Source organism: Nothoprocta perdicaria, unplaced genomic scaffold (genome assembly GCF_003342845.1).
Source record: "Nothoprocta perdicaria isolate Ctin4 unplaced genomic scaffold, notPer1 scaffold_355, whole genome shotgun sequence".
In the NCBI taxonomy this organism is placed as follows: Eukaryota; Metazoa; Chordata; class Aves; order Tinamiformes; family Tinamidae; genus Nothoprocta; species Nothoprocta perdicaria.
This window is the reverse complement of record NW_020455594.1, coordinates 32,076-49,245: the sequence shown is the minus strand read 5'-3', so window position 1 is coordinate 49,245 and position 17,170 is coordinate 32,076. Positions and strand designations below refer to the sequence as shown.

Sequence of the window (17,170 nt, the reverse complement as noted above, 5' to 3'; positions counted from 1 at the left end):
TAGCAGGGCCATGGGCTGAGCCAAACAGCCCTCGTATGCATCACCTTGTCCGGCAGCGTCCCTCTGACTCGACACTGGCATTCCAGGGGRCTCCAAGGCAGGAATTTCAAAGCCTCAGAAAACAGATCCTAATGAGCTTGCAACAATCTGATCCTAAGCTGTGATTCCAGYGCTCCCATGAAAAATGGCAGATGATATGTGACAATTTTATACATAAGATAACATATATTCTTCTTCATACCCACTACATATACCACAGGCCACCAAACATTGCTTAATGCCCCATAAGTACTCTAAGGGTCTTAGCATCACCTGCTCACCACTTAGAAGTCATGTCATWTTTACTGTTTTTCACTTGAAGCTGGTGGAGGCTCTTTTTCTGAAGCAACACTTTTTAAATAAACCAACAAGAGTTTCATCTGAAATCCATACAAGAAGCACAATGAATGTGCCTTATCAGCTGGCACTGATCAATCAATGTGTCATATAAACAATCAGCCACTAGAGGGATTTGTTAAATAAATGTAATAAAAGCAATCAGTTCTCACAGGAAAAAAAAAAAGAAAAAAAGGAAAACTGTGTCTCAGTTGAAAATTTTGTTCTCTCCTAAACACGTGCTGAGGAGGTTTTGGTTTTATTTCAGGCTCCAAACTTAACATCRAAGGCAGATAGCTCACACCTTACAAGTGTGTTTCACTATAAACTACTACTGTTACTTATGTAACAATAATCTGGGAAGGATTTTTGTTTTAAAATACTAGATGAAGTCATTCAGATTGCTGACAGAGAGTCTAACAAGCTTAGATCTCAGTTGTTTGTCTCCTTAATGAGTTTCTTCCAAATACATGCATTCTTCCGCAACAGAGTTAACACCATTTCACAGCTCTATCTGTTTTTGTTGATAGAGGAGATCTTGGAAGATATGCATCTTGTCAGCTCGGCAGATCTGAAAGAATAACATCTTCCAGAGCCTTAGATCAGCTCTGGCCCAAAGTGTTATCATCAGATGGTTTTATCTGTGGTCTTCTCCAGAAGTGTATGTGTAGGACCTAACTTTGCCACCCATTCTGCAGCTGCAACAGGAGCTGGTTAGTTTTACCAGGCAGGTGATTTCCMATGGTAGAGGTTATACAAATCTCCTTGCTGCTGACAACATGGCAGTTTTGAAGGTGTTSAAAGCCTGCCACAGCTAACACAAGTGAACCAACACAATTGCACTGGCTTTGCAATTTGTTACATCCATTCAAGAAATAACCACTTCTTTTAGTCCTGGTCTAGCTCTAAAAATGCTTCAGACACGTAAAACCTGCATCATATATAAAGACAGGCTGGTCCAAAAAGACATGGGAGAACTTTATAGTTAATAAAATAGGAAATGTCCCTGACAGTTTCATTCTCCTTCTGTAAAAAAGAACTTCCTCCAAGGCTCAGGTATTAGGCAAAAAAATCCTGGCAACAGTATTATTTTGTATGAAGAAGTCAGAGGGGAGTTCTGCCAGCAGACAGTTATGAGCTCACTAGCCTGAAATAACAACTCATTGACATGACTTTTTGTGGAAGCAGCAACTAACTTGTTTGTGTGAGGCAGGAGAGARTGCGCGAGAATGAGAAATGGATTAAACGCATCACAAGCCCCTCCACGGCTCAGCAATGCATGTAAGTCCTGCTCTAAGTAAGAGATTATAAACTAAGAGGAGGTGTTCAGCAGTAGCGACAATATCATATTTCAGTCGCACCCTCTGAATTCATTTCAGATTAGTGTTTTGAAAAATGAGTGTAACCAAAGCCACATAAACAGCCAGAGTGGGAGGAAAAAAAAGTATTTGAGGAGGCAAAAAAACCCAAAACAATTACTATTCTCTACTGATACACTGAAAGAATCTGAGTAGGTTCTTCCATAACCTTCAAGCCAATCATCTAGAAGATAATTCAGTGAAAACTTAATCCATAATTTCAATCCTATTGAAAGAGGATRTATCATTTGGTCACAGTGTCCAGAAACTGATTTATGTGAGTGAGTCAAATAAGTTTAATAGCATAAGACTGGGAAAAATGAGCAGAGTGCTCATCTACTCCTCCGCTGTTCCTTGTTTAGCTACAAGAACTGGTTGTGCTGSTGCCTCTTCCCAACAGTTACTAGGACTGCTAGCCTCATTTCGGGGTCCAAGAGAATTCCAAGCCTTTTACTTYGCAAAGACAACATCAGGAATAAACCTCTACCAACATCCCACCTTCAATCTGAAGGCACTAATGAACATAGAAATAAGCCAAACCATAGAAACTATCAAGTTCCAGACCTTAACTCAAATAAAAGCATTACCAAAGACTCTGTATGTGCAGTAATAGAGAAGAGGGAAAGTACTCAGTTGACACCAACCCACTTCTTAATGCTGCTGGCCATGCAGAACCCAAGAGCAAATTCAGATCCGAATCTTAACCCTAACAACAAACTCAAATAAACCCTAACTGAATCTAGGGGATCAATCTACAGCATATGAATACAGCACAGATGCTCCACCAACATAAGCCCCCTCTCTAGGCCTGGCTTTGCACAAGCCAGAAGCAAACAGAGCTCTCAAACCTCTTCCACGCCCAAGAAAGAAACTCTAATGTTCGTCAAGTGGAGCGAATTCCGCATAATGGAAGAGCCCATCGGACACTGGCTCCTGCTGTTATATGTCCTTCTCCTGACCGCTTGAGCCTGCACAATCTATTGATAACACAGGTTCATGAATATTCAGATTCCAAAACTGGCATGCTAACCATAAGCCAGTTCAACTGTGATACAGAAGTCCCCTGTCTACATCAGAACAGAAGATACTACCACCCACTGACACCAACCCTCATGCTGTCTCTCATTGCTGGGTTTTGTGGGATCTCTAATTGTCTCAAACACTAACCTCAGCRCTAACCCCAATTACAACTAGCAGACCGTTTCAAAACATGAAAAATGCACATAAGACATTGACAAATATAGAGCTAAAAAATCTGAATTTCATCCCTCCTGGTTTTTTTTTAAGGCTTTTCAAGTCTTCTTTTTCTAATTTCTAAAGTCAACCCTAATTTCAGTGAATTCCCACAAAGGATGACTTCCACAATAAAAGCAAAAATACATTGATCCAAAATGGAATTTCCCCCAAACATAAACCCTAACCTTACCACAGTTAACGGCCCCAAACTACTAGCTCCCCAGTAAGACAAACAAACTCTGATTATGTTTAGCTTTCCAATCATTTTTCCTGAACCTATCCCTTGGGTGTGATCTTAACTGTAGCTGAGGATGAATCAGTACAGAAAATGAAACATAAGGTATTGGCCTCTGTGGACACCAACACCTTTCCTGCTGTTACAGCTAGTAGGAAACACAACACACAGTAATGCAGACACCTCGCCCTCAGCCCAACCTCAACTCTGCTCATAACTGTGCCCAGGATATCAGTATTGCATTCCAACAAATACAGTGATTCTTATCAACAAGAGCACTTCTCATCTAAGCTCAAGCTACTTAAAAACCTGTAATAAGTATGCCCTAACAAATCCTTCTTCTGAACACTACCTCTAACAGCTTCTGATCGTGTGGTCGATCCAGAATCATAACAAGCATGACTCTTCAAGCCAGCCTGCCCCACATCCTAGCGGAAATGACAATCCTGAAACAAACACTAAAACCAAAAATAATGGTTCTTTCCTGCATCAACCCTTTTTGCAACACCAAAGGTCCCACAGAATCTGGAGATAAAGCAGGTTACTTAAATATCCAAACATTAGCCTTAACCTTGATTGAAGTCAAGACCAAGGATCGTRTTTTGGGGTAAGTGAGGCCCACAAGTGAGACCACTGATATAATACTATACTATCCCTGAAACAATTCTAAACCTGAATCTTGGAGAATCCAGTAACAAACCAGGCACACCAATCCTCCCTTTTCCAGTCACTTAAGTCTAGACTTAATTCTAGACAATTAAGGAAAAACAGAGCACAGCCATCAGCTCCTGAAGACAACCACAATTTTGAGTCCCTCCGTTCCCAGAAATGAGAAATAAAGTCTTTCTGTCTTCTGAAACACAAATATAAGCCTTATCCCAGCCCCAAATATTTCTCATCCTGCTTTTGTTAGCATATTTGCTCTCCTAATAGAGTGACTAGAATATGTAATTGCTGGATTACATAGCAATGTTTAAAATTTTTTGTTCTTGTTATTGTCACTATGGCTTCTACTGTGAATTGCACTGACATTCTTCCTTTCTGGGGAATTTCTGAAGGAAAAAAAAAAATCTTATCTCTCAATACAGGYCAAGAGGTGGTAATAGCATTAATATGTGCCCCAACACTGAAACTCCCTGAGTAGCAAACCTGGAGCTTGGGATCCTGAAGGTTCACACCTAGGACACCTTAAAGACAAAATCCCTAGCAGACTCCAAAAATCTGTGCACCAGGCCATGCCTTGGCTTTCCCCTCCSAGGGCTGGGAATGTTACCGCTGCAGCATTCATTTATCTTCAGCTGCACCCAGAGCTGCAGCTAGGAGACAAAACAACCCTAAAMTCTCACTTCCCTTTGGCGAGCTGCAAGATGAAGAAGCCAGGACCTCAGTCCTCATCAGGGAAAAYGCTCAACAAGCCATGACAGCCCGAGTCTGGCCACCGAGGTCATATCGGTGCATAATATCATAATATCAAGTTACGGGAGGATGAAGTGATAAAAGGAGAGATAAAAGCCTTGCTGATGAGTCAGTAACRTTACAAGCAACAGCTTATATTCAGTGTTCTTCTCTGCCTTCTAGACATAAACTCTAGGGAAAAAAAAAAGTTTCTCATGCAGTCTTCTGGATGCTTAAAGCTCATGCTTCCTACTGTCCTCCTGCTGGGACTTGCTGTAAGTGACTTTTGGTTACTTAATGGCAAAGCTTGTTTATCAGTCTATGGAAATTTGCTTAAGTTTACTCGGCTGAAGTCTAGTGGGAAATAACTCAGTGATTCAAACGACTCAATCGGGAAGGACGAGGGAGGAAATCAGAGTGTTTGTATTTGTCAGAATTAAAAATTTAGCTTTCATGTGAGAAGTAGCCACTCAAAGTTTAAGTTGTAGAAAATGCAGCCTTTTTTTCTAACCTGCTAAGTGCTTCTAAGGACACGAATGATTCAAAATGCTAGGGAAATACCTCAAAATACAGCCTTAAAAAAATTCCACTTCCCATAGTATAATGCAGTATCTGTTTTAAGAGCAGCTGTTGAGCAAGCAGCAAAAACAAGATCCTGATCCACTCACAGAGGAGATAGCAGGTGATTATCAGCTTCAAGATGCAAGCTAACACTTTACAGTTAATTCAACTTAGTTTTTGCCACTGGGCAAGATGCAAGCCAGATTGTAATCACACATACCCTTCCTCCACAGAGAGATCAAAGAGTAAGAATAAGCAAACAATCCTTTTAGAAGGAAAATAAGTCTGTGCTCTGTCTCCTTCTCTCTCTGGCATGAATTTGAATTCTTATCAGAACCACGGTCAGGTGCAACAGCCTCAAGATTAATTCATTTTCTGGTCCAGATCAAGATAATTTACATTAGGAAGAAGTGTGTTATTTATATTTTATATATATATATTATATATACTTAATGTATAGTGAGAATGAAAAGGATGTAGAGACTTCCATATATGATAACACATGGGCATCAGGGATAACACAGAATCTGATATCTGCAGCAATTCCAGTTTTTGAAGTGTCTCTGGAAAAGAAACATGGACAAACTTGGGCAAAAATATACTCCCTTCCCAAAACAACATTCCAGCTTTTCATGCCATTTTATCTGAGGTTATAGTTGTACACAGGTGAGCAGCGAAGACATATTGACTTTATAAATCACTGCTCAGAGTTAAGCAGAAGATATCCCAGCTTGCATTCCTGGTGAAGGATGTCTTATTTCCCTGAAATTGCCTTAGGGCAGTTTGGAAGAGTTGATCATTTTAAAATGATATGCCTCTCTAAGAAGCCTCATTTAAGCCCTCTACAGTGAAACTCCTTATTCAGTATCTGACACAAYATTAAATCATTTATTTAGCAGAATCTCATTTGTCTGGAACAGCATCAAAATATCTTATAAAACATATGACAACCAAGCTGATTCTCAGAAGTTTCAGGGATTGAACTCCATGGCATTTGAAAGCATATACCAGTTTCACAGCTTGAATTGCTATACATGAGGCCCCCTGTTAACCTTCCAGGAAGAAAACTGGAGGAATTCTACAGTAATAAAATGTACTCTGGTTCAAGGACAGCGCATTACTTGAAGCTTGGGAAAGTTAAAACACATACACAGAAAACAATCATTTCACTGTTATAACCTGAATTCAGGTAAGAATGAAGTTGTTTATCTGAGTAAGGGAAATCCCTGTGCACTTTCATTAGAAAAAAGATCTATTGTTTTTCTTTACTAACAAGCTTATTAGCAGTGCCACATGCCTCCTAGAAAGCACTGGGCATCTTGGCAGAACGTAGTCACAAATTCATCTTGCCTCATTCATTTCTGCCTTGTTTAGTCTGCAACTTTGATGCATGTGGGCTCCATTAGCTGTAATCCACCTTTGAAGATGAGGATGAAGACATCATTGGTATAAGCTATACTTCATTAAAATAAAGGAAATGAAAAGCACATAAATAGGTTGAAATAACATTAGGTCTCAGACATCATCCCACAGAAAGGAAATTCCAAGTTCAGCCAGGCACAGCACTCTGCACTCGTCTTGGTCCTCTCTCTGCCCTGTGGCCCATATGGTCTTCCAGAGAGACCCAAAGGAGAGAACACGTTGGTGAGGGCCAGCTCCCAGCGTTCTGCGCACCATGTGCTCCCGGGGTCTAATTTCAGAGCATCCTGACCCAGTACGTGAAGACATTCAATCTCAGGGGGCTTGGATAAATAATTACAGTTGATGTGATACTTTATGTAAGGCATCAAAAATGCTCTTCAATCTATAGTTTGGTGTCTGTCTTGATGTGCAACAGGGCAAGCTGCCCTTTTGTGACCTCTGGTCCCTCAAGCCAAGGCTCCCTCTCTCCATGCTTTCCTCTCCTAAGGCAGGCCCTGGGCCATACCTCCCAGGATGAATCATTCATAACTGTGCATCCAGCTGTGCTCAGGCACCTGGGGTCTCTTCAAGACACTGACTAGCAGTGAACAGGAAACTTTCTGAAACAAAGAACACATGCTTAATCTAACAGTAAAGCCAAAGCGAATGAAAAAAAATGGAGCAAGGAGAAATGAAGAGGRCTTTCAGAACAACTGTCTTGCACACAAGTCTGTCCTTCCCAAAAAGGTTAATCATCCTGCTAGATTTACCATCAGCTGATGCAAACTTCCAAGAAGTTTCTGCTGAAAGGAGTTATCTCAGCCCAAATACCCAGTTCTCTCACCTTTCTAATAATAACCTACATTGCAAGTGTTCCTCCTGCATTTGAGGAATCTAGCTGCTCTGAATCAAACAAGGCCAAAGAACACCTGGCCACGCCCTTCTGTGCAAACGATTAAGCTTATCTCTCAATGCTTTTTTGTTGGTTTTTGCTTTAAACAGAATTCTAAGAAAGTTACAGGGAATGTAGAAGCAGCATACAGGCAAAATGTCACGCTTAACTGCTTCCATGCTGTGCATTAACAGTTCCTGAGTGTTTACACAATGCCATTTTTCCCTTTCTGATAGCTACTCCAGACAATCCTTTATCAATTTAAGTCAATGCATTTGTGCACTAACTTTCAAGGAACTAGACTGGTATAGAAAACACGAATTATTGCAGTGACTCCAAATTCATCACTCAGACTGATCTTCTAATGCATGTTAGAGCAAGTTTAGTGAGGTCATAGATCTGATGTTAACTTGCGTTCAAATTCTTGCTTTTTTAATGAAATTAATATACTATTTTCCTCCCTTCTTTATGTCTTTAACTTTGTAGCCCTACTATTTAATTTTCTCTTCGGCTAGGTAACTTAGATCCTAAATTTATCAAAGAAACTTTATCTGGAATAAAGACAGACTCAAAAAGTACTTTCATCTGCTGAAAACTTCAGCAGCAATTCAGTTTCTCAGGATTATCTCTAATGCTGTGTTTCCCCAAGAAGATGACACCAGCTTGTCAGATCTTTAGAGTAAGTTAAGTACTGGCAGGAGCAGCCATGAAGAACAAAAGAAAAGTAGAATTAGAGAATAAGAGAAATAYTTCATGATTATGGAGGCCAGGCCAGAAATTCTCTCCAGAAATGCACTCCAGCACTAGCTGCTCCACAAGATCCAGCCATTAACACAGGGACATCCCAGTTGAAAGAGCAACACAGAAGGAAGAGTGTTTGCAGGTAGAAGAATGGTGGCAGGAATGCTGCAGATCTCATCTGGATCATATCCAACTGAGCCTGCCCCCAGGGCCACAAGTTAAACTGAAATAGCCTGTATACCAAGAATGTACAAGTGAAATTGTCCTTTTTTTAAAGGATCCTGGCATTTCACAGCCAACTTTGGTTGCAGCTGCTTCTCCAATACAGCGGCACACATCTGCCTAYCTCTTTCCCCACACTTGAACAGGCTTTGTAAGACACAACACTGCACAACCTTGACAGTCGGCAGCCTTGACTACGCATGGAATCCCAGCCCCGAGGAATTTCGGAGCCAGCTAGACAAACATCTCAGGGAGGTGCGAGATCCTGCCTTGGGCAGGAATGAACAAGGTGACTCTTCATTCTCTCTGACCTTTGAAAGCATAAAAAAGCTTATGGTGAACAGCAGCCTCTGATAYGGAGCTCTCTCCCCCACTCTTTCAYTATTTCATTTACACAGGATATATGACAGCTACCCTCAGTAAGAAAGAAGACTTAAGAAACATCCATCATGACTTAGTATCTCTGACCCTAATAAAAATCAAGAACATTGTTGGTTAATTAGCCCTTCCACTCGAAGTTCCCTAGCTAGAAAATGAAGTATTTTAGACTCATTCTTTCCTTTAGTGTTATCTAAAGGCAAGTGCTCTGGAAGAAACACAGAAAGACTCTATGCAACACCCTGCAAAACAGGATCATCATCTTCATCACAGCTCTAAGGTGGTACAGGTCCCATCTCACTCTTAGCTCTATTTAGATAACTTTAAAAAACTTAGTCGTAGACTAAAAAATCCTCTATAAATATGAAAGGGAAGGTAAATCCAGGAAGGTTAATTTTAAAAGACAAGCAAGTGAGAAGTCAAATTAATTTTCAAAACTTCAGTTTTAATATTTGATATGCAAACCATAGTAGGTGAGCAAGCTTTAAATAGATCTAAAATATCAGTGGACAGAAGCAACCCACAAAAGCAGCAGAAGGGATCCTCAGCATTCCTTAGTGACTAATATTTATCACAAAGATTAAATTGACCTTGTTTCATGGAAAGCAGCACAGAAAACAGCACGCTGGAAAGCCAATCCTTCCCAGTGAGTAATAATACCCATTATGGCTTCAAATATTCTCTGCATCTTACTGGAAATCATCTACATAAATCTACATAAAACTTTTCATATTTGAAAGTAAACTGCTGCAGAATAAGAGACTATCATTAGCTCGTTGTAAATTAAAAATATATCAGTATGGATGTCATCATTATTACACTGCTCTTGTCAGCTAATATTTTCAGTTACAAGTGGTTCTTTCAAGTTTAAGCCATTTGCTCACCAGAGCCAGCATCACAGTATGCAATCATTGGGGATTTRGCCAGCTTTCTAGCTATCTCACACATGATGCATGTCATCATTTCCAAAGTATACACATGCACTGATACACACAATAGATATACATTTTCAAGCACAAGAGGGACTAATTGTTATCTCCAAAGCTCCAAATAAATATGCAGATTCTCAGGCTATTAAAAAAAAAAAAAAAAAGGGCACAGCTTACCAGCTTACCACTAAGAAGAGATATTTAAAATTGAATTATGGACAACTTTCCTGGCTATACCATCACGCAGTACAAGGACTGGAAAAATGTATGCCAGCATGATAAGCAGAAAAAAATGCTTTGGAAGGGAATGAAAGATTTCCCCTGAATACTGAGTCCAACCAGCACAGACTTGATTCTCATTCTGATGAGCACATCTCTACTTTGCAAGTATTTACTGAAGCCAAGATGAACCAGTTTGACAAATTAATGCTCTATAACTGAGTAAATCTCAAAAAAATCTGCATTTCCTCTCAGACTTCAATGGCAACTAATGCTACTGAAATGCTGCTGATACAAAGCCATTTTTAAAATCAAATTTAATCTGAACCAGATTTGTATCAAGACTTCTTTTTTTTTTTTTTCCCTTAATTTGAAACTAGAGCAAAATGAAGCAAATTAACACAGCTAATGCAGCTAATTAACACAACCTGGAAGACTTTTACATGGAAAACTTCAGCATTTAGTGTGAAGGCATATTTATGTGTGAAGACATATTTAGTGTGAAGATGTTACCAGAGAGGTTCTGGAATTAACAAGAACAGTCAAAATTTAGCATTGGTATTGCTCAAAACAAGAAAATCAACTCTAAGCCACCTAAAAGACAGCCAGAGGAACACTGACTACTGACTTTTGGGTCATTTATTTTTTCCAAGATAAAGATGACCGACATTTACCTTTTTTGAACTTCTCTTTTAACACTTAAAAAAAAGAAATAAAAGATGCCTTAACACACCCAAATTGTCTAACTCAGGCTGGATTCACAGCCCTGAGAAGCTGCGCCCACCCCAGCAGACATGCCAATACACACGCCATCTGAAGAACACTCCCTAGCTAGAAAAGAAAAACAGCATTACAAGAGAATGGCCATTAATATTCTTCAGCATGTAGATCCAATGACCCAATACCCTTGTTTTCTCAACCCTCTTTACTGTCTCTGGGCACTAGCCTGTTTCTCATAACATAATCTGTTTTTAAACCAAATATTGTCTATTCTTTCTACAGGTATCTAAGGGAAGGGCTCAAGCCCCTTGCTCTCCCATGCCTTCTTTGCAAGAAATCACAACTGCCATCTTCAGTATTGCTTTTTGACAACTCCATAAGCACCGGCTTGTCCACAAGGTAAGGTGGGGAACTGGAGTCTGCTGCCAAGGCATGAGATCYTTGCTGTTCCCACCTCCACAGGTCATGGGATTCTTCTCAGGAACTCTGGGACACAACAGCAGCAATGGAGCAGTACCTGCAGGACGGGTTTGTATTTTATCAACAAAACTAACCTCAGAATAAGTATTCATTTTCTTCTGCCAAGCAGGAGTGGGCAGCATCAGCAGCTCATAGACAGATTGCCTATAGCCAAGTCTACCCTAGTAGACTAAATAGGGCCAAGACAAGAGCCTGAGCACTACTGCATTGAAATCTCACCACTAAGTCATTAATATAACCCTGGAACAACCCTGACCTGTGCCAACAACTGGGTTTAATAGGGGCCAGAGATATTCCCAATAGGCAGCTTGGATGCAGCTTCCTGTTTGGGGAGGGAGAAGAAGGAAGCAGTCAACTGAAAGGACATGGGTCATGCCATGCCAGTTGGCCTCAGACCAAACAGTTGCTTCACTAGGATACACGTAGTTCCAAGGGTGCTCACCGTTACAGCAACCGAAGAGCTGCGGCCAAAGGAAAGAGGAGAGTATAAGACTGTCCTGAGCATATCATTTGCTTGCTATTAGACTAAATAGGATGGAGCACCACTGTTAAGTAATGTAGGATATGAATGAAAAATTATCAACATCTCTGTTCAAACTCATTTATTCATTTACTGTCTCTTAAGCTTCTCTGCTGTCGCTCACATGTCCTCCCCACTAGAAACTCGTCTGAGGAATTCACTATTGAATTTAAGCCCTGGGCAAAACAGCACATAAAAGTTTAAGAGATGATGCATGCTTTTAATTTTCATCCTCAAGACCTACAGTTGGAGATTTTAAAACATTGACTTTAGGAGTCCTTTTTTAAAAAATCAGGAGAGGAATTTTCCAGGTTAACCATGAAAAATGATGAAGCTTTCACTATTTAACTAAAGCTTGTGTCTGCACACAATCCTTCAGGGAATACCACTTCACTTTTATAATCATCTCAGAGTATTTTTTTAATTACTTTGCACTGTAATTTCATGAAGAGTTGCCAGAAATGCATTTACACACTCTGCAAAGACACTGAAGTGTACATAGTGCAGGGAACACACAAAATAAATTGTAGATACAGTCACTACCTATTTTTTACTTCCATAAGAAAGATTTGGGGATCTGCCCTGCTTTTATTAACAGGTCTGCACTTAYAAGTTCCATTACAATCACTTTTGCAAACATCATGCAAATACACATTGCTGAATCATGGTCAATATCTAAAGTCTCCTAATAGCTTTTATACATACCTGTTAAAACAAAACCCAGAGACTTTTCTGATGTTTTTGTTTAGCTAAATCAGCAAAATTCTTACCGATGCAAATTAAAACAGGACCAAGCACCTACATGCAAACAAATGTATTTGATGCTGATCCACTGCAATACATTAGATTATAATCCCATTAGCAGTTCACTTGTGTAGAACAACACATTTTTAACAGCATCAGAAATGGTTTTGCATACTTCAAATTTACAAAAAAAAAGCAAAAAAAAAAAAATCTGCAAACTGAATAAAGTTTAATCAACTTTAAATGAGCCACTACTTTTCTATTAAAATGTGTTTAAGATTTATTATTTACGCATTATCTAAGACAACTAACAAACACATCCTTTAAATTCTTACAGCAACATCCAACACGGTTTGTTCAAAGATGCTTTAGTATCACTGCTGTGATGGGTAGTATCCCCAAATTCCTTCAGTCAAAGACCTTTATTGACTTCTGCAGCCAACAAAAAGTTTCCACTGAGTTTAGTGAATTTGGGATCAGGCCCTATATCCCCCTTTTTTAGCTTACATTCCGTTCTTATTTTACACACTTTTGGATCCTCTCAGGCAGTTCCTGCTGCTCCAAGCATTTATGCTAAAATGAGAAGATTCGTCTCCCTACGCCCCCCCCCCAATAGACAGGGGCCGAGTGATGGGTTTCCAGGCTGCTCCGTCGCCCGCCCCGCTGCCACACGCCGCAATCCCCGGGCGCATCTTTGGGCTCCCTCCGCACGCCCGTCAGCACCTCCCGCCCCGAGGCCGGGACCGCGCGGCTCTGCCCGTGTCTGCGGGCTCCTGCGGGCCCGCCGCCCTTACCAGAGCGCGATCCTGTCCTTGGGGTAGCGCAGCCGCTCGATGCAGCCCAGGACGTGGGGCAGCGCGTGCGCCGCGTTGCGGGCGATGATGGCGAGCAGCACGGTGGGCGCCTGCAGCGCCGACTCGCCCAGGGGCTGCGCGCCCGGCGGCGGCGGCGGTGGCGGCGGCTCCGGGGGCAGGGTGGCCCCGCAGCCGCCGAGCAGCAGCAGCGGCAGCAGCGGCAGGAGGGGACGGGGGGCGCGCGCAGCCATGATGGGCAGTGCGCGGAGCGGCTCGGGCAGCGCGGGGAGGAGCAGCCGCGGGGCCGCCCGGCCCAGCGCCCCCAGACCCCGCCCCCGGGCAGCGCGGCGCCTCCCCCGGCCCGGGCCGGCCCTCCCCCTGCGGCGAGGGGCGGGCGGCCCCGGCCCCGGCCCGCGCGGCCCCCGCGCACCTGCGGCAGCGCCCCGCAAACGGCCGGGGCACGAGCAGCGCGCCCGGCGTTCGGCGCCCCGGGGCGGACCTGCCGCAACGGGCTCCTCGTGGAGTGCCGAGCTCGCGCTGCACATCTCCCAGCTCGCTGCTTACGTGAGCATTTCGCGCTCGTCCATCCCATCCGTTAGGGACTGAGGCTGATTTCGTGATTTATATATGTATATACGTGTGTGTATGTATAAATATATAATAAAATGCTTTGCAAACATGCTCAGGATGCACATGCGAATCAGACTCGTACCCAGCACCCAACTGCAGCTGCAGGAAGGACAAGCAAACAGTGTTCCAGTTACCCAAGCTTGAATTTGGCTGCAAGATGGAAATATTTTATATGTTTATTGAGTTGCCCTRTGCAGCAATGTTCCCATGAATGGATGTGTAACACTGATAGTGAGGAAGAGATGACAGTTTAGCAATGAAAGAAATTAAACCATGTTATAGCAATTAAAATTATTGGGTCATGATCTTAAAAGGGGCATAGTAATCACAACTGCCTTAGAAGTTAATAGGATTTGGGCATGTTAAACCCTTTTCAAGACCAAATCCCTAATTAACTCTAAGGACCCTATTTCTGCATACCTCTTTTTTTTTTTTTACCAGACAGTCCCTGGCAGGTTGTCCCTGCAAACTGAAGAGATCCACTTAAAGTGAGTCGTGCTAGTTCCATAGGTTGTTGCCYGCGTGCTTGCAAGATGCAGAAAAAAGTAAACATTTAGCAACCAAACAGTAAAAAACTATATTCTGTGAATTGTTTGCTGTTCTTTGTCTGTAGAACATAATTTATCACCAACAGCAAATTAGATTCTGAATTTCCTGATCTCTCCCCAGAAATAAAACAGAGAGAACATCTCAAGAAAAATATTAAACTTCAACAAAGAATCTCCAGAAGTTAAATCAGCTACACTGAAATTCAAGAAAGTTCTGCAATTTGCAAGCATTTTCCTAAACAATTAGTGAGGATATATTCCTCCCGTTTGCCCTTAATGACACCTTTGTAATTGTCCTCTAGAACAATACATTAATGAGGCTTTTCTTTCATGGTTAGTTTGCCACATGTTGCTTTTATGCTTGGATTCATTAACCAAACAGAAGGAACAGCTTTGTAGTCCGTATGAAAWTACTAGGGTTTTACAGGAGCCAGCCTTCTCCACACACAAATAACACCAGTGTAGCCCACGGGACCACTCCTGGAGGATGGGGATGATTATACTAGACATGGAGGGCTGGCAGCCAGCTCTTTTTCAGTATGTGTGTTCACTGAAGGCTGAACATGCATTTTATCCTGCCTAACTGCTGCTGTCTTCAGTGAAATCTGAAGTGGTTGCCACAGTTCTCAAGCTGCTTCCCTCTTTTTGTTATGTGAACAAAKCAACCTGTTCAAATGCAATGCCTCCAGCAGTATCCAACCACCACTCATTTCCTCTTCCAAGTGACTTTCTTCTCACCCACACAATTTGCTTCGCTGGCTGCATCATGTTGATATGCAAAGAAAATTTGTCCTTACCTGGAGAAGGGTCAGTAGATGACTGAAACGTGATGATATTTCTCCATACCCAAGAGAAGGGAGTCAGCTCAGCTCCATTTCTTAGTCCCAGAGCCACGTAGCAAGTTGAAATTTTGGAAATGTCTGACTTCTATTAAAAGAAAAGGTCAACAGTTACAATTCCTACCATTTCTTACAGATGTAAGTGCAYACACACATATGCATCAGTGAATATATATATGTGGTGTGTATACATACATATATACACATCCCTATATACATTCTTCTTTTATAAGTGAGCAAAATAACTTCCCCCCCTCCTTTTTTTTCAAAACAAGCCCCAATCCTGCTGTGACAGGACAATTAATCACCAAAGGCCAAAATATTCTAGCTCAGGGAAAGAAACAGCTTTTTGTTTGTTTGTTTGTTTGTTTGTTTGTTTTTCAATTAAGTTGTTCAGAAATAAATTTAGGCCACTTTTTTTTCCTGTGCTGAACATCCAAAGCACCAGAAATATTTCCACTTGTGAAAACTGTCAGGAGTGTGCTCCCTGGTTAGACAGATAACAATCCTCTCAGAAGCTGTTTTCAACATCAGCAGAAAATAGAGGATCTAATATACACAGACCTAAAAGTATCCATTTTCTTCCATTTTTTAATTTTCCTCTGAGGTCCCAAATCTGCCCAGTCCTTTTGCCAGCAGTCAAGCAAACCACCAATGGCCACTCTTCCTGGCAAGTCTCAGAGTTTGGAAAGGTGTGAGTTTATTTTAATTATTTTGATTCACATATTGCTTTTGTGCAGAGGGAATCAAAGTACCTGCTAAAACCATTCTTTTTTTTAAACAGACCCACGTCCTCAAAATTGCAAGAACAAGATGGGCGCCAATTTGATGACTTCCTGCAGCTATGAACCACACACCAATCTGCATACTTAGTAGGCACAGATTATTTTTCATTTGTGCTTTGTTTATAGCCTTAATGACCATTATATAATAAGATGAATTAATAAAGAAAACATTGTTCATTTTGCCGTGTGCCAGTTTGATCACAGTTTTGTTTCCTCTCAAGAGTGGAGCTGCTGGCTGTTTTCATTCCCTGACATTTTCCTTGGTGTAGCCTGATGAAGTACAAGCACTCGYCAGGGCTTTACAGTCTTTTGCCTGATTTACAGTTTGCTCTTTAGATCTGTTAAAAACAGCACGTAGCCTATTTTTCTGCGCATCAGCAGCAGCCTGAAGCTATTATGCAAAACGCCATCAGACAGGTCTGACTCAAGTCAGTGTTTGAAATCAGTCCGAAGAGGTGCCAGTACAGATGAGGCTGGAGAAGTCCGTACAGACAGACCTGAGGCGCCATACATTAAGAATATGTGTTCTTTGCTTTTGTCTTCTGTTTTTTCCCTCCCTCTCTGCTGCTTGTGATATATATACACATATATTTACAGCGTCTAGTTTCCCTGTGAAATAAGATCTAGTGTAGCGAATGGGTTACAAACGGACCGATTGCGCCTCGGCCTGTCAGGGTAGTCTCGGCTCCGAGCGGAACGGGCTGGAGGCGGAACGGGAGCAGCGAGGCAAACGGGCGCGGGGGAACGACTCAGCCGTCAGCCGCTGCCCGGAGCAAAGCTCCGTTGCACCGAGAAGCTCATGGAGGCGGAGGGCGGCGCAGGGGTTGGGGGCAGCGGTTTAAAGCGGGGCGGCTCCGCGGGCGAGCGGGATGCGCGAGGAGACGGAGCCTGGGCGGGGGSCGTCGCTGGCGGCAACTGGATGGTGGCTCACCCCGCGGTAGGCCCGTGCACGGCGCGGCCGGTAACCGCCGGATCGCTTGGTGATGGGGGGAGGGCGACCGTTAGGGCCCCCGCGCGCTAGTTTGGGGGGGGTGGGGCGGCCGTTAGAACCCGCGCGTGCTAAAGGAGGGGGGAGGCGGCCGGAGGACCCGCGCGCGCTGAGGGGCGGGGCGCTGGAGGCGGGGGGCGGGAGTGCAGCTGTTAAGGCCCGCGCGCACAAGCTGGGGGG

At 42.5% G+C, this 17,170-nt stretch overlaps 2 protein-coding genes across 2 annotated transcripts in view; one reads left to right on the top strand and one right to left on the bottom strand.

The window, feature by feature from the left end:
- Positions 1–13,451, bottom strand: part of COLGALT2 (collagen beta(1-O)galactosyltransferase 2) — a 40,131-nt gene extending 26,680 nt beyond the window's left edge. The window contains exon 1 of the mRNA XM_026044235.1: positions 13,201–13,451. Coding sequence (XP_025900020.1) covers positions 13,201–13,451 — 251 coding nt within the window. The remainder of the gene's footprint in view (positions 1–13,200) is intronic.
- A 3,455-nt stretch (positions 13,452–16,906) lies between these two features.
- Positions 16,907–17,170, top strand: part of TSEN15 (tRNA splicing endonuclease subunit 15) — a 10,361-nt gene continuing 10,097 nt past the window's right edge. The window contains exon 1 of the mRNA XM_026044254.1: positions 16,907–16,939. Coding sequence (XP_025900039.1) covers positions 16,922–16,939 — 18 coding nt within the window. The 5' untranslated portion in view covers positions 16,907–16,921. The remainder of the gene's footprint in view (positions 16,940–17,170) is intronic.